Source organism: Urtica dioica, chromosome 1, assembly GCF_054948205.1.
Source record: "Urtica dioica subsp. dioica isolate 48M chromosome 1, U.dioica_male_clone48M_v1_H2, whole genome shotgun sequence".
Classification (NCBI taxonomy): Eukaryota; Viridiplantae; Streptophyta; class Magnoliopsida; order Rosales; family Urticaceae; genus Urtica; species Urtica dioica.
In genome coordinates this window covers 59676714-59693429 of record NC_142756.1, presented here as the reverse complement: position 1 = coordinate 59693429, position 16716 = coordinate 59676714, and the positions used below count along the sequence as shown (strand labels likewise).

General features: G+C 37.2%; 1 protein-coding gene across 1 annotated transcript; it reads left to right on the top strand.

Moving 5' to 3' along the window:
- The first annotated feature begins 15146 nt into the window (after positions 1–15146).
- Positions 15147–15854, top strand: LOC149408300 (uncharacterized). The gene has a single exon (XM_089624934.1). It carries the CDS (start codon positions 15147–15149, stop codon positions 15852–15854), a length of 708 nt encoding a protein of 235 aa, XP_089481060.1.
- Positions 15855–16716: the final 862 nt, after the last annotated feature.

Sequence of the window (16716 nt, the reverse complement as noted above, 5' to 3'; positions counted from 1 at the left end):
TCAATTATGGTTTCTTCTTTTTTTATTTCTGTTTCCTTGCTACGCCATGAACTAATTCCATTAAGGACTATGGCGTAGCGGGTTTAGGATACGGTTATATATGGATATGATTTAATACATTGAAATTCAATTTTCATTCTCTATTGCTTTGCTTAATTCAATCATGGAATTGGATCATCCAAAATCTTTACTTCAAACTCTCAGAATTGTTCACAAGGCGCTGTATTTCTTCTTTGCTCTAACTTGGCGAAAAATCTTCGAATCTCATCAAAATGGCTCCGTTACTTCACGTGATGCTCTACTAACTTCCTTAATACCTCATTGGCCTCTAAAACCTACAAGTCTCTCAAAAACACACCAAAAAACATCACAAATACTCGAGAACAAGCTCGGATTTAGTCGGAAAAATATGAGTTTTCCGCGTGATTAACGCACCTATCAAATACCCCCAAACTTAAACCGTTGCTTGTCCTCAAGCAACAAAACAAATAACACAAAATAAAACACACAAAAGAAGTTACCTACACTAAATTGGTAAATCTCAATGCTTTAAGTAAAATAACTTACTCATATTTGCCTCAATTTCAAACCTCTAGACTTACATCTACACGGAAATCTATGGTTTTAAACTCTAAGTCAACTACCAAATGTAAAAGAATCCATACAAGTTCGTGTTAGGACTACCAATTTGCGACCACAAGAATCGATTCCCAAGTCTCGATTAGCTACTAATCGAGACAAATATGAGTAAGTTATTTTGTCTCGATTAGCTTTCGATTCCCAAGTCTCGTAGTCTTTCTCAATCCTAATATGCGACCACAAGAATCGATTCTTTGAATGATAGTTTATTCGATTCGACACACCATAAGCCTTCTCCTCACCCTTGATCTCCACTAATGCGCACATGTCATTCCTAGCTCGTCAATAGGTCTTAAAGGCTTGTAATGTTTTAGGCTCGGGTCAAAGGTATGGAATGGAATTTTTAGTAGCTCAAACATCAACCTTAGCGACTCAAATCTCTCACCAAAGATACAACCCTCATACAAAGCTCATTCACTAATCCCCACGTTCTTGGCATCAACTTTTGCCTAACATGAACGTTTTCCTTAGTCTTTTATTTCCCGTGTTTTTTCCCAAACTTCAACTCAACAACAATAAGCGACAAGTCTCTAAAACAAAAACATAGAACACCACGCCAAAAGAAAAATATATGACATAAATAAACACTTTTTTTTCTCTTTTTTTTCGCATTTTTTTTCAGATTTTTTTTTTTTTTTTTGCTTTTTTTCGGTACGTAACAATATAAATAAACACCGGCGTGGTGTGTCTAGTGGACAATGTAATATGTAGAGACGAGTCGGAGAACATGTCATAAAATAAAAAAAAATATTCACTCAACAATGTCACTCAAGCGTCGCTAAAGTCAATGAGGTTCTTTGTGGGATTTAAAAATTATTGGCTCGGTTTTTTCTGACTAAGTACCGAGAAAGGTACATCGTTCGGCTTTTTGTGAGTGGGTTCTAATTGATAAAAATTATCGGGTTGGCTTTTTGGCTCGACGGGTTATTCCTAACGCCTATATCATTCTTACTAGATCAATGTGCGCTCAATTTCGCTTCGACTAGGGGTCCGGAAAGGTTCTTAGTGTGTTCGTTGGTCACTTTTCAGAACCTAGTTAGAGTACTACTCAAGGTCGTCTAAGCATCGAGACAAACATTATTCAGGCTTTAAGTGATAACACAAAACTCAACAAGATTCTTTTTCACTCGGTAATTCACGGATTTTTTTCACATGTCTACGGCTTAAGACTATCCATATCATCGGCAAACATTTATTGAGTCAGTTAAAGCACACAAAACACCAATTTTTACCAATTATCCTAAAACAAAATAAAAACAACCTTGAAAATCAACTACTATTGTACAAAAAAAATCCCCCGCAAGACAAACAATGACCCCCCCAAACTTAAAACTTACATTGACCCCAATGTAATTATGGAAAACATGGATAGAGGAACTTACCTTGCGGGGGTGGTCGAACGCCCCTACTCTTGACATTTTTACTTAACGTGGAGGATCTTCTTTTTCCTCATCTTCCAATTTCGCTCGGGAGGCCTCGTCCATTCATTGACCCATGTAGGAATAAGCGAGATAGCATGATGGTTCTCCGAGTGTGGATAACTCGGCGGCTGTGGAGGTGTCATATCACACATTTTCTTTCTCCATGGAGGCGGTGATGGGCTCCTCTTTTTCCTCCACGAAAGTGTCTTCCTTCGTCGCCAGGGAGGTGGTCGAGGTGGACGAATCGGATCAACGAAAGCCGACACGGATTTGTTTGGCGCAATGAGGCCCTTGGGTTGGCCCTCATTCATGGTATTGTCTCCGCCTTTTCTTGCCACCGATATTGACACGCTCCAAGGAATTTGCAGCTTCCAAGGAAGATCTCCTTGAGGGAGCTTGAAGCTTGTGGCATGAAGGACGGGGAGACCATGTTTCTCAAGCATCGGTGATGAGGTCACAACATCAAGGAGATGTTGTGGGTATGTCTCTTTTGGGAGAGAGAGGATTAGCGGTGGTGAAGTGGGCGGTGGGTTTGTCGGTAAAGGATCCGCCTCGCTCTCTTTGTCTTCACCTAGAGCGTTCATCTCCTCCCCCTCGTCTTCCTCGACGGAAACCATGAGGTCTTTCTTCTCCACGAAGCTTGATATGGCTTCCTCTTGTTGAGCAACGAAGGCCTCTTGGCTAGCAATGAAAGCCTCTTGCCTATTTGAGAACGCGGACAACCAATCAATCCTGGATTGCAACAACGCTCTAAGTTTGGAATCGTCGTATTGAGGAGGAGGGGAGTAGTAAGGGTAGTCATATGAGTAATTGTGTTGACTATCCCACTCCTCCATGTAGTGGTACTCCGAGTATTGGTGTTGGAGCTCATGTTGTTGTGGCGGTGGGGCGTAGTATTGTTGATGATATTGTGGCGCTCCCCACGCGTTGCACGATTGATCATCCCATGCTTCCATGTAGTGGTGCTCATTCTCCGGCGTTTGGTATGTCGGCCAATTATAATTCATTGTTGGTTGTCGCAAGGGCCCATGAAATAAGAGAATGAACACACGTTAGACAAAAATAAAAATAAAGTTCAAATTGAAACTAGTGAATTGAATCTCAATTGAAGACTTATTCCCCGGCAGCGGCGCCAAAAACTTGTTGCGATTTTTACGCGCGCAAGTACACGTGTCGCTCAAGTAATATAGTGTATTAAGTACGAGTGTCGATCCCACGAGGAACAAGCTTAATTAACAAACAAATCAACTAGCACGAATTGAACTAAAGAGGAGATGGAAAGATGTCACAAGTTATTGACAAGTTTTAAAACACTTAAATAACAAAATAATCAAATAAAAGTTGTAAGCAGAAAGAGAGGCTAAGGACCAAGGCTTCACGGGTTTATTCAACGGTTTGGATACGCAAACTTGACGCACAATCAATAATCAACTCACTACACTTTGCTAACCATACTCACAGAATAATATTGCTAAATCTCTCTCGAGCATCTAACAACCTATGTCAAAGCTAGGAAAATCTTCTCTCGATCTCAATCCCTAACAAAAACATGCATTCATATCAAGAGCATTCACACGATTCTATGGCAACCTAACTATCTCTAGCCTAGGCATGCATCATAGTAATTCAAACCAAAACACTAACAACCTAATCTTTCTCAAGCATCAAGTTGAAGTATAAAATCATGAACAAGGTATCTAATCTCGATCAACCATTAAAAACGGATTTGAATTAAGCAAAGCAATAGAGAATGGAAATTGAATTTCAATATATTAAATCATATCCATAACCGTATCCTAAACCCGGTACGCCATAGTCCTTAATGGAATTAGTTCATGGCGTAGCAAGGAAACAAAAATAAAAGAAAAGAAAAAGAAGAAGAAGAAGAAGAAACCATAATTGAAAACTAAATTGACAATTAAAATACGGGAGTTCAAGAGTAAAAAAGAAGAAGAAAACTGTAATTGGCGCGAATTGATGAAGAACGGCTATCCTCTTTCTCTCTATCTCTCCCAAACACTAAGAAAAACAATGAAAAAGTGCCAAAAGTCCTAAACAAGAGATTGAGAGGTGTATTTATAGGCCTAGGTCAAAATCCTTGGGTTTCTCTTAATTTTCGGAGCAGATTGGGTATTTAAAAGTGATCCAACGGCTCAGATCGACTCCAAATCAGCGTTTCCTTTTTTTTTGTCTCGGCGGACCTCGCGACGCGCAGTTCTAGGGTTGCGCCCAACATCATGCTCGGCCAATGGGTTGCCCAAAACACCTCTTAGTCGCCTATAAATACAGAGGTCCGCCCTCTCCCAAAGGTAATCCAATTTTGAGTCCCGAAACGCTGTCGAACTTATACCTCACTCGTTTCGCTCATCTTTGGCCTCTAAACTCCTAAACCCTCTATATTCCACCTCAATCCTACTAATGTTGAGCGTCGGAGAGGTAAACAGAGGCACCCCTTCTGTTTCCCCTTTGTAGTTCACACTCATTTTCCTACTTTTCAGGTGTTTGGACGAGATAGGCATCATCAACAACTAAGGGAAGACTTGGGATACCAAGTCCGACACGCTCGAACCAAAGCGAGATCACTTGGTCCGCCCTTGAGTCTGACCGCTTTCGGTTCCTAAATCGTTATCCGAAAACGAGCGACAACAGGATGAATCTTTTCTTTCTTTATGTTTTACTACATGATTTATGAGCATATGAATGTGTCATTAAATATTTCTCTACTCATTTATGAATTGCCTTAAATTGTCTTTATGATATCTGAATATGCATAACTGCTTAAGCGTTAATTAAATATAGAATATGAAGGACCGTGTTTCAGTACATTAAATATATAGGTGCACAATATTATATTATCCGAGTTAATAATCTATGTTAGAATTTTAATTAGTTTTTATTGCTTTATTAAAATTGCTATTATAAATATGTTTTATGAAATAATACGAACTATTTAGAACTCTGGTAGTGTCTAAATAATTATCTCATATCGACAAATGATTTGTGTGATTAAGAGATAATAAGATAACACAGCTTTAAAGTTAGTGTTGATGATACATTGATTGAGTGGGACGATCTTTATAAGAACCTAGACACTCTAGTTCAATAACTAAGTGAGAGCTTCCTTAAATGGAACATAATCACTAGAATTGATTAAGTGGGAGCATCCTTTATTAGATCCTAGTCACTAGAATCATATTATTGAGTGGGAGCATCCTTTAGAGGATTCTAGCCGCGATTGTTCAAGGAATTAAATGGGAGTATCTTTGAAAGAATCTCGCCATTATTGAACAATATTATGAAAGCAATGTCCTTCACAGGACTGCTACCATCATTTATGATGGAATCCTTTGATATGGATTAATATTGCTATCATGACAATAATTTGAATGGAAGTGTAATTAATTATTGACTTTCCATAAATAATCAATTCATAAGTGGGAGTATCTTTAATTAGAATCTTGCCACTATTGAACGAATTTAAAATAGCTTAATCCTTCACAGGATTTTATGCATAATTTATGATGATATTCTTAAATGAATCTAATAAGCTATTAAATCGTACAATAAAAGGAAGTATGCATTACATGCCATTAAGTAGAAAAAATTCATTAATGGATCCTTGTCTTTAATCATCAACAGAATCTTTCATTAAATGAAAGTATTGATCTTTAATAATGAAGATCAAGCTAACTTGTTTTAAGTCAATAAACCCTTATTTAGTAGATCAACCTGTCAAGCTATTAGCTTGAAGGATTTGAGAGGTCTATAAATTGAACAATGAATGTGTTCGAACAAGCGGATTGATATTTAAGGGATTGAGCCATTGAGAAGAGACATTGGCAACGATGTTGCTCTTCTATCTGATACCACGAACCAGTTCATTTGGGATCTTCTTTAAAACAAGATGAACTGTCCTTTGAGGAACATGTTCTATTGACTTTGGATCTAAGTAGTTAGATATTACTGAACCTTTTATTAAAAGGTAGATCTTTAAAACAGAAAAATAATAATGATGACTCATGGATTTTTTTTTTTGTAATCGATATTCTTAGAATGATCGATAAGTGTTATTTTTAAATATACACGTGTCATTGAGATAGTTATTATCGTTGTGTAATAGACTTAATGATGACACGATTGACTGAGGGAAAACAATTTCTGAAACTTGAGGTTTAGAAACGACAAGCTCGTTCCATAAATGTCTCAAACATACTTATTGTGATAAGGTATGAGCACAAAGTTGAGGCTAAGGATACTGTCAATAAGTGGACTATAAATTAGCCCTTTTAACAACGTCAAATTTCCGAGAATACTAATGAGTGTTTTAAACACTGCGATATTCTTGAAATAATGAGATACTTAATTATTTAATTGTAAATCCTTAAAGTCATGTATATTAAATATGACTTGACCAACAAGGATGCACAATAAATAACTAAGTAATGGAAGAAGTCAATAAAGTTCTTATTGAAACATATTTAATCACACTATGGTTAGTGGTGATGAGATTTGAGCATGCAACGGTTCAAATTGTTAAAGGCACCAATAGATGTACACCAACAAATAGGGTAACTTCGTATCTTTAGATATGAAGTCATGTGTATATTCTGAAACATGCAAAGTGTTAGAATGTTCTAAATTAAATTGATTTACTAAGAACAAAATGACTTGACCTTAAGAGGTAAGTCAAGAATACTTGCATGTTAGCATGAACTGTGGATATATATTTGGAATATAAGTAGAATCGACATAACTTGTGGAGTATGATAAAATTGGGAATGCATGGGAATCACAATCCTGGGTCAAAACTTCTGAAACTATCTTTACGATGACTACGAATAAATTGACTCATGGTAACTAATCTTCTCTGGTCAAAGTGGGAGATTGTTAGGAATATTGTCCACTAGAAGATGATGATTACTAAATAAGATAAGAAGTTACTTTATTAACATCATATGATAAATGGGTTGAGGTCTGATAACATTCAGAATTAATAACAATTATCATCAATAGTCTCCGTATCGAACTGAATCGCATGCTGGGCATCTGAGATCGGGCGGTGAACTAAAACTTGGTCGATGACTGATATGCGCCTTGAAAGCCTTATCTAAAGTCATATATGTGGAACATGAGTTAGGGTTGATCACTCAGTGTGATCATTATACATTTGCAGAAGGTGTACGACTTGGACAAGCTTTGGTTTGGATAGATGCGTCGTTTAAGGACCGTTACGATGCACTAGCCGAGGCCGCTTATGATGGTCACAGTGATGCTTGATCTAATATCCTGAAGTAATCATGGACTTCTAGATCATGTTACCGGCTTCTTTGATTCATCACGTTAAAGGCCAATAAAGGTTGAATAAATGGATGATTTGGGAACTAGGGACATGATTGTAGAAGGGAAGTGTTTTACAGATTCAGAATCCAGCCTTCCTGAAAGAAGGTTGATGTTCTCTCACCTAATGGTTAATTCCAGAACCGATTTTTTGTGCACACTTCCGAACTTGGCTAACGTTCGGTTGAATCTTTCGCTGGGGAACCAACGATGCTTAAGGTTTATATGTAACGAGAAAGGTATAACGAAACAAATTGACCTATCTCGATACGGACAGAACCTGGAGGGTCATGATAACGTACTGACTATATCAATGGAATCTCGTCACGATGAGTAAATATAATTCTGGTATTAAAGGAGAATGCAGTCTTAACTTACACGGTGGAGTATTGACTAAGATTAGACAAATCGATCGAAAAAGAGAAAAGACTATTTTGTCTTTTTTAATCGGATTTGTTCAGCTTCTACTACTACGTCCATCGTCCCCGATTCAGCTTTGATAAAGGCGGATAAGAACGTTAATATAATAGTATGTATTATTATTATATTCTCACTTGCTGTAATAGTGATTGACAACATTTAATTCCAAAAAGGGTATTTTGGGAATTAAATATATATTTATAGTAACGCTGTTTATTTATTCCTAGATCAAGTAAATAAACTTATTATATATTGTTGGACAAGTAAATAAGTGTTTAGTGGGCTTAAATCTATTGGACCTTGAAAAAGCAAAAAAATCGCCTAACCCCTACGTTGTTGGACGTTTTTTGCACTGGTGTGGTAGCTAGTATTTTTTTGTTTTTCTGTTCCTAAAATATAGAAGAATAAATAGGAGATATATTTTCCTATATTCTCCCCTAATATTTAGGCTAAATATTAGGATGATATTTAGGAGAATATCTTGGAGAATATAATTTTCTAGATTTTCTCAACATAAAATATTTTATATTGTTGTATAAAATAAAATCCTAGATATTGATCTGATGGATGAGAGGAAAAATATGATTCACTTGTTGAGATCCAAGGGCTGAGATTTAATCCACTAGTGTGAACACAATAAAATGAAATAATATATTTTGAAATATTCTGGAATATTCTATAAAGATACCTTTTAAACTACTATAAATAGAGGGTTGATGTGAAGCAAAACTAAACCTACCCAAACAACCTAAAACCGCCCACATACTCTCCTTGTGGCCGTGAGCTTCTTGCTTCTTCCGCCCCTCGGAATTGCTTCAATTCCATTATTAGAAATAAGAGAGAAAGATCGGAAATACCCCGTTTCCAGATCCAGTGAGATATAACGCAACTCATTCTTTTGTCTTATCTTCCTCGAAGATTACATTTCGGAAGACTTTGGTGTCATCACATCGAGTCCTTGAAGGAGGAGTTCCAGATCTGATTGTGTGGAGGCTTGTACGTTCAAGAGAAAGACGAATTGTGAAAGCTTTCGGTTTGTGAGCCAAAAACTGTAAGTTTTCTTAAACTCGTGTTTTATCTGATATGGTTGCTTGATGAAGTTTCTTATGTTTAATTAATTAAGTAATCTAGATCTTGTTAATAACCAAATTTTATTAGCTCTTGTTAGCGTAATTATTCATTTTCGCATTTAATTGGTTATTTAAGGTGCATTAATCACCAACAATCTTGTATCCAAAGAGGCTGTTCGAGGCCTACCTAAGCTCAAGATGAAAGAAGAACGAGTATGTGGACAATACCAAGTTGGTGTTCGAATTGATCTAGGGTTTAAGAAAAAGTTTAACGCTTCGTTAAGCGGCGGAATTTTAAAAATTTTCTTTTTCAAGTAAAACAGTTTTTACTAATCTAGACAAAGAGCAAGCACATGTAAATAAAAACTAATATGAGCATAGAAGTTTACTAACCTTTTTAGACGCTTGAACGTTGAGAAGCTTTTGGAAAAAAGTTGCAACGTTCGTTTCCCCTTACCGCACGTCTCTCTTCCTTCCTCGGCAACTCGAGCAACCATGAAAGTTTCTATCACTAAATCACTCGAGAGAAAATGAATTAGTGTGTGGGCACTTTTAAACACTACAACTTAAGAACGAGTCTTGAAGTCGCAGAGCTAAACACTAAGTCAAATGAGGACCTAGGTGCCAAAACAAAAACCGAAAATTAACTAGAGAGAGAGAGAGAGAGGATCGGCCAAGTTCTAGAGAGAGTGTCTCTCAAATCTCTTAAACTTGGATGAATGAAATGTGTGGAATGAGGCTCCTATTTATAGGAGAGGTCTCACCTTCAATAAGGTAGTTTCCTCCTCTATAGGATATCACATATTCATGAGCCAATTTCCCTTTTTTCCTCTTGAGATACTCGGCCAACATAGGCTTCAATAAGCCTTGGATTTGTTTCCTATTTTGTTCCAAGCCTTGTGTTTGACTCTCTCTTGGCCGAAATTCCTATTGCCTTGCATAGGAAATTTGTTTCCTTTTTTTCTTTAGGCAAGTATCTTGATACATTTATGCACAAAATATTCTCTCTTTCTCTTGGGTGGTAGGCGCCCAACATGTCTCTAGAAGGAGCTTCTAGAAGCTTCTTCATTTGTTCATGAGAACATGAGAAAGGCCCATTAAGAATTTTCAATAAAATTCTTATGAAATGAAATTAATCCATACGGCCCAATGATCAAGTCATGGTCGAGTGTTATTGAGTCATCAAATGACCTTGTCAAAAAAAAATTATTGACATTCATTTCATCCTATGTCTCAAAATACAAAAATATCCTTCTGACAATTTTCGTTCTTGTTTTGACTTAGCTTCCAGTTTAACTATTCCTACTCGATGTGATTCGTGACAGTGACCTCATGGATCCAAATGAACAAAGCTTGAGCTAAATACTTGGACTCAAAAGTTCACAAACATTTTCCAAGTTTAGCTTAATGTCAACTGACTCCACTAAAGAGTTGACACTGAAAATCTCTCGGTTCAAATAAATTTATTTTCTACTCAAGAATTCATCCTAATTGTAACGAGTGGATCCACAAAATATTATCAGTGTTTACCCTTCATGAATATCATCAACTAGTCGGGATTTACAAAATTACCATTTTACCCTTCTAACTGTTATTTCCTCAACTCCTTTGTCGCTTGTGAATAAGTTAGAAACAACGTATTGATTGTTGTCAATGGTGACCACAAGAAGAGTTGTAATCTTTATATTGTACATTTGATGTAATAAAGTCTCATGAAGACTCTTTCTTGTAATTGCTTATTCATTAATAAGAAGTTGAAACGTTCATTCAATCTTCCGTGTTTGTCTGAAGCTTTATGATAAAACCTTAGTCTTTAGTCCATAAACAAACTAAACAACTTACGAAGAGACAAATGTAGATTTGCATGAACAAACTCTTCGTAGTTTGCTTAAAACGATATATTCGCAATCTAAGGGTCAAAGGACTATTGACCTCAGTACAATTGTTAGGAGAATCTATGATGTCTGGTTATGGGGTATTGAGAGTTGGAGACTCTATAGTTCTTCTAGGTATCTTCCGAAGGTACTGAATTGACCAGTGCACTTTTAGAGACAAGATAAGAATAAACCATTTAAGCTCTTATGTCTCGAAGTCACTACGTATGAATTGCATCGTGCTTACCTTAATCCTTAAATGAGACATGCCATTTCACACCTTACGTATTCTCATTTGAGAAAGTCAGAGTTCGGACTCACTATGTGATTCCGAATAAGGCCTATTGGTGAAGTACTAAGTTGTGAGAATGTCATGAGTAACTTTGTGAAGTTCTCATAGATATGGAATTCATGTACAAGATTGCTGAAATGCAATATATATCACCTCATGCTTTGTTCCTTGGAGTGTGAATAAATGAACTGGCCAGTGTCCAAATTGAGTCTTGACTCTTTTGGATGAAACAATGTGACTTGTCAGCTCCTCGTGAATACATTATTTCTAACTTATTCACAAGCGACAAAGGAGTTGAGGAAATAAATGCTAGAAGGGTAAAATGGTAATTTTGTAAATCCCGACTAGCTGATGATATTCATGAAGGGTAAACACTGATAATATTCTGTGGATCCACTCATTACAATTAGGTTGAATTCTTGAGTAGAAAATAAATTCATTTGAACCGAGAGATTTTCAGTGTCAACTCTTTAGTGGAGTCAGTTGACATTAAGCTAAACTTGGAAATGGTTTGTGAACTTTTGAGTCCAAATATTTTAGCTCAAGCTTTGTTCATTTGGATCCATGAGGTCACTGTCACGAATCATATCGAGTAGGAATAGTTAAACTAGAAGCTAAGTCAAAACAAGAACGAAAATTGTCGAAAGGGTAATTTTGTCTTTTTGGACATGGGATGAAATGAATGTTAATAAATTTTTTGACAATGTCATATGATGACATATTATATCACACGGCCATAACTTGTTTATTGGGCCTTGTGAATTAATTTCATTTCATAGAATTTTACTTGAAAATTCTTAATGGGTTTTTCTTATGTTGTCATGAACAATTAAAGAAAAACCTAGAAAGCCTTTCTAGAAGGCTTTTGGCCGTCCAACCCAAGTGAATGGGAGACCAAATTTCGTGCAGCCCTTAGTGTGAAAGAGAGATTATTTTGCGCATTAATGTATGAAGATACTTGCCAAAAGAAAAAGAGGAAACAAATTTCCTCCAGTAGGAAATGACATGGGCGGCCAAGGCAAGAAAAATAGGAAACAAATTTGCTTCTAGACGCCAAGGTTTACACGCCCAAATGAGGAAAGGAACACTACTACAAAAACGTTGATTAACAGCGTTTTTTAAACGCTGTGAAATATGATTGAAGGAGTTTTTTGCACCTTGTTGTATCGCACGAGGTTAAAAGTATTCCACGGCGCCTAAAATAAACACTGTCTAAAGTGGTACCACGTAGGAGCCACGTAAGAATTTGGGCGAAAAAGTTTTCACGGCGTTTGTATATAAGCGCTGTCTAATGTTTTTCACAGCGTTTGTATATAAGCGCTGTCTATTCTTTTCCAACGTGGCATCCACGTGTCTTCATGGCGGGTAAGAAGTTTTCACAGCGTTTATATACAAACGCTGTCTATTCTTTTCAAAAGTGTCATCCACGTGTTATTTTGGCAAGTGATAAATTTTAAAGGCGTTTATTTACAAGCGCTGTGTAATGTAATTTTATATATATATATATATATATATATATATATATATATATATACATATATATAAATTTGAATATTACAAAAAATTCATGCACACAGTTTCAATATATATTCCAAAATCCGAACCTAAACATACCAATACGAATTTTTAATAATCCATTCAATAATTTCAAAATCAAATTCTATTATTCGTACTTTGTACCGTATATTTAAACCGAAACATGTCAAACCATGTAAACGAATATTCATGCACCGGAAACACACTCACTTTACATTCACATTTGACGATTTGATTTCTGTGTCCATGAAGTTTAACACCATTTGGTACCATTCTTCTCGATACGCATCTATTGCCTCATCCGTATAACTCTTCAACTTTTCAAACTAATAATATATAAAAACGAGTTGTTTGTGAGTGAAACAATATATTATGTATTGAATATGTGTATTTAAATGTGTACATACCTCTTGCAAACATTTATGAAAATCTCGAATTTCAACAATGTTTTTCATCATCATTGAAACAAAATAGCCACATTCAATTGTCGAAGGTTGTTTCGGTACCTGTAAAAAATATGTTAGACTGAAATATATAGTAATTGATATACTAGTTTAATTGTGGGTATATAACAAAATAATCATAACTATTAATAATTTTAAATATATATATATATATATATATATGTTTTAATATTCTCACAAGTCCACTATCGAATTCAAATGAGGCGGAACTCTTTTAGAATTCATGGGATCAAGAAAGTATGCTGTGTGCTTGCTAACATCCACTACTAGAAGAACCCAATGAAAACTATCAAAAAAATAATGTAAGATAACATAAATTTAACCCGGTTAAATAAAAAGATATTTCTAGTCTAATTACTTACTCATAATTATAAGGCGCGAGTAACAATTGTCCAGGGAACAACTCTTTCATTCCCTTAAAAAGGTGTTCTGATCGCCCTATAGGCTCGTCTAATTGATTTACAGACGGAGAAACGTCAATTGGATTGCTAAAGGCGAATTTTCGCAATTCTCCAACAACTCGCATATGATAACGTAAATGTCTACAAAAGGAAAAGAAAAACACAGAAGCTATAATAAAATCAATGCCTAAACTAATCAGCATTTCAAGTAAAATAAGAAATTTTATCTAATTTTTTTTAGATAAACATGTTGGACATAAACACATCACAGTATCAATGCAGAGAATTGAAGGTGAAGGGTTGAAGAGTAACTGTACCTTTGGCGTGCTTGTATTTATGGACGTCACTTGGGACTGTATATGCACCTGCGCGTGCATCAATTTTTATTAAACTAATTTATATTGTATGTTGAACTATGTGAGAATCAGCTCCAAGTTAATGATTGTTATATACTTGATGTGGAGCAAGAGTTGAATCGCGCACGTAAGGTTTGAATGGTATGAAGTCAGACGTACAATCATGCATAGGAGACAACCCCGGCGAATATCTAGCATGTTATAATTTCACATTATTGATTATAATAATCAACATATAATAACTTTAGATTATTACCGGAGGGGGATCAGAAATATGTGGTGACTTTGATGTGGAAGGCGCTTCGGAAGTAAACGGTACATGCGACTGATATTGATCCTCCTATGAACTAAATAAATTAACATATAAAACTTTAATTAAATTCAAAGAACTACCATTTTTTTTAACACTTCTTCTTCATTTGTAAGCTTTCCATCTGCGTCTTTGCGTGCTTCTATCCAAACTTCAGCTCGATCAGGTTGTCTACCATCGTTTCTTTCCGCCTATATTCTCACAACAAGAAATTTGTCTAAATACTCTGACAGAGTCTATTAAGAAAATCTATACTGGTTGCATTATAATAATGATAATAGTAAAAAACATTTAAAAAAAATTTGATTTGGTATCTGGATATGTTGGTTAATCTAGTACACGTGGATATATTTTAATCAGAATTTTATTTGTTCAGCAAATAATACACGTTCAAACTGTTAACGCTTCTAATGGACCAAGTATTTAGGATCATGGCCAAGAATATAGGGCCACTAACACCATGATTTTTTATCATCTTTGTACGCTTGTTTTTTGTTTATAAATAGCAGTAAAAGAAACTCAGAAAAGTTGTGACTTTACACAGCACCAAAACTCTTTGTTGTTCTATATACTTCTTTTCAGGTTCTGCACCAACAAGTGGTATTAGAGCGTCTTTGGTGTTCGATCCAAACCTCTGTAGCCGATCGGTGTTCGATCCGCTTCGGCAATGGAAGGACAAGGAGAAGAAGGCAACAACAGCAAGGCAATGATTTCATCATCTCCGCCGAAGGCACGGTTGAGCAGCGGTGGCGGTGACGAGCTGCGCACCGTGGAGAGGGTCGTCAGGGAGAGCGACGGTGCAGCGCACTTTCTGCTCCTCACGCGTACAAATTACGCAGATTGGGTGATCCTCATGAAGGTACAACTGCAAGCGCAAGGCTTGTGGGATGTCGTTGAAGACGGTCCTGGCGATCACCGCGAAGACAGGCGGGCCATGTCGGTGTTACTCCGGGCAGTGCGCCGGAGCTGATACGTACACTTGGCGTCAAGGAGACGGCCAAGCAAGCTTGGGACACACTCAAGATCATGCGGGTCGGTGTAGAGCGTGTCCGGGAGGCTAAGGCTCAGACACGCTGGAGCGAATTCGAGAACCTCACGTTCAAAGATGGCGAGGGGGTGGAGTCTTTCGGCATTCGACTCACGGCGATCGTCAACGACCTCGAGGTGTTGGGCGATCCGGTGACCGAGCACAAGGCGGTGCTCAAATTCCTTCGAAGCGTACCGCGCGCATACAAACAGATGGCCATGGCGATCGAATCGCTGGTGGATCTCAAGTGTTTGTCCATCGAAGAACTCACGGGGCGGCTCCTAGTCGTAGAGCAGCGCGGCGAACTCGACGACCCTCCGCATTCCGGTGGGCGCCTACTCCTCACAGAAGAAGAATGGCAAGCCCGACAGCGACAACGCGAGCATGGGGACAAGACAAAGTCGTCATCGAGCGGCGGCGACAACGGCGAACACAAGAAGGGTAACTGCCGCTATTGCGGCATAGCCGGCCATTGGGCTAAGGAGTGCCGCAAGGCAATGCGCGACCGAGAGCAGCAAGAGCAGGCCAATCTCGCGCATGCCGAGTCGGAGGAAGATGATGAACCGGCGCTGCTCATGGCGCAGACCTGTACATTGGCTCATGAAGTTGCCGAAGACGCGCCCAACAAGCTGTTTCTGAACGACACGATGTTCACAACCCTCGACGAGACCACGCACAACACTGTGCACTTTGGCGACTTCTCGTAGTGAACAATTGGGAAAGAGTACGAGCTTAAGGGGGTGATTTGTTGGTTAATCTCGTACACGTGGATATATTTTAATCAGAATTTTATTTGTTCAGCAAATAATACACGTTCAAACTGTGAACGTTTCTAATGGACCAAGTATTTAGGATCATGGCCGAGAATATAGGGCCACTAACACCATGATTTTTTATCATCTTTGTACGCTTGTTTTTTGTTTATAAATAGCAGTAAAAGAAACTCAGAAAAGTTGTGACTTTACACAGCACCAAAACTCTTTGCTGTTCTATATATTACTACCTACGTATATATATACTTCTTTTCAGGTTCTGCACCAACAGGATAAATCTCTTTTTTTTTCTTTCTTGTTTGGGTTTCAACATTACCACTCACTCAACATATCTGAAATCTAAGAAAGTCAAATCGAGAACAAAGATAACACAAAATCAAAGCTTTCAGTCACTTATATAATGAAACAGTGAAGCCGACGATTCTGATTTTGTCCAACACGAGGGACAGTGTTATATATAAATGCAATTTGTAAATATATATGTATATGAGTTTTGTCCAGAACCATTGCCCCTCATGTATGTGCATGTGCTGACTGAAATTTAACAGCTCAATTCACATACCTATAAAGGAAATGGGTTATTTAGTAAATTTAACCCCACATGTATGTTTGGGATGTTTTAACCCAAACCAGCCAAATTGAGAACAAAAATAACACAGCAGCACAGTTGATAAATACCTAAAATTTTTTTTTGAGAACGAAGAGAACACAACATCACAGTTGACAAACACAGCATCACAGTTGACAAAAAAAAAAAGGTAAAACGAGGGAAAAAATTTATAAAAAAAAATGCAAA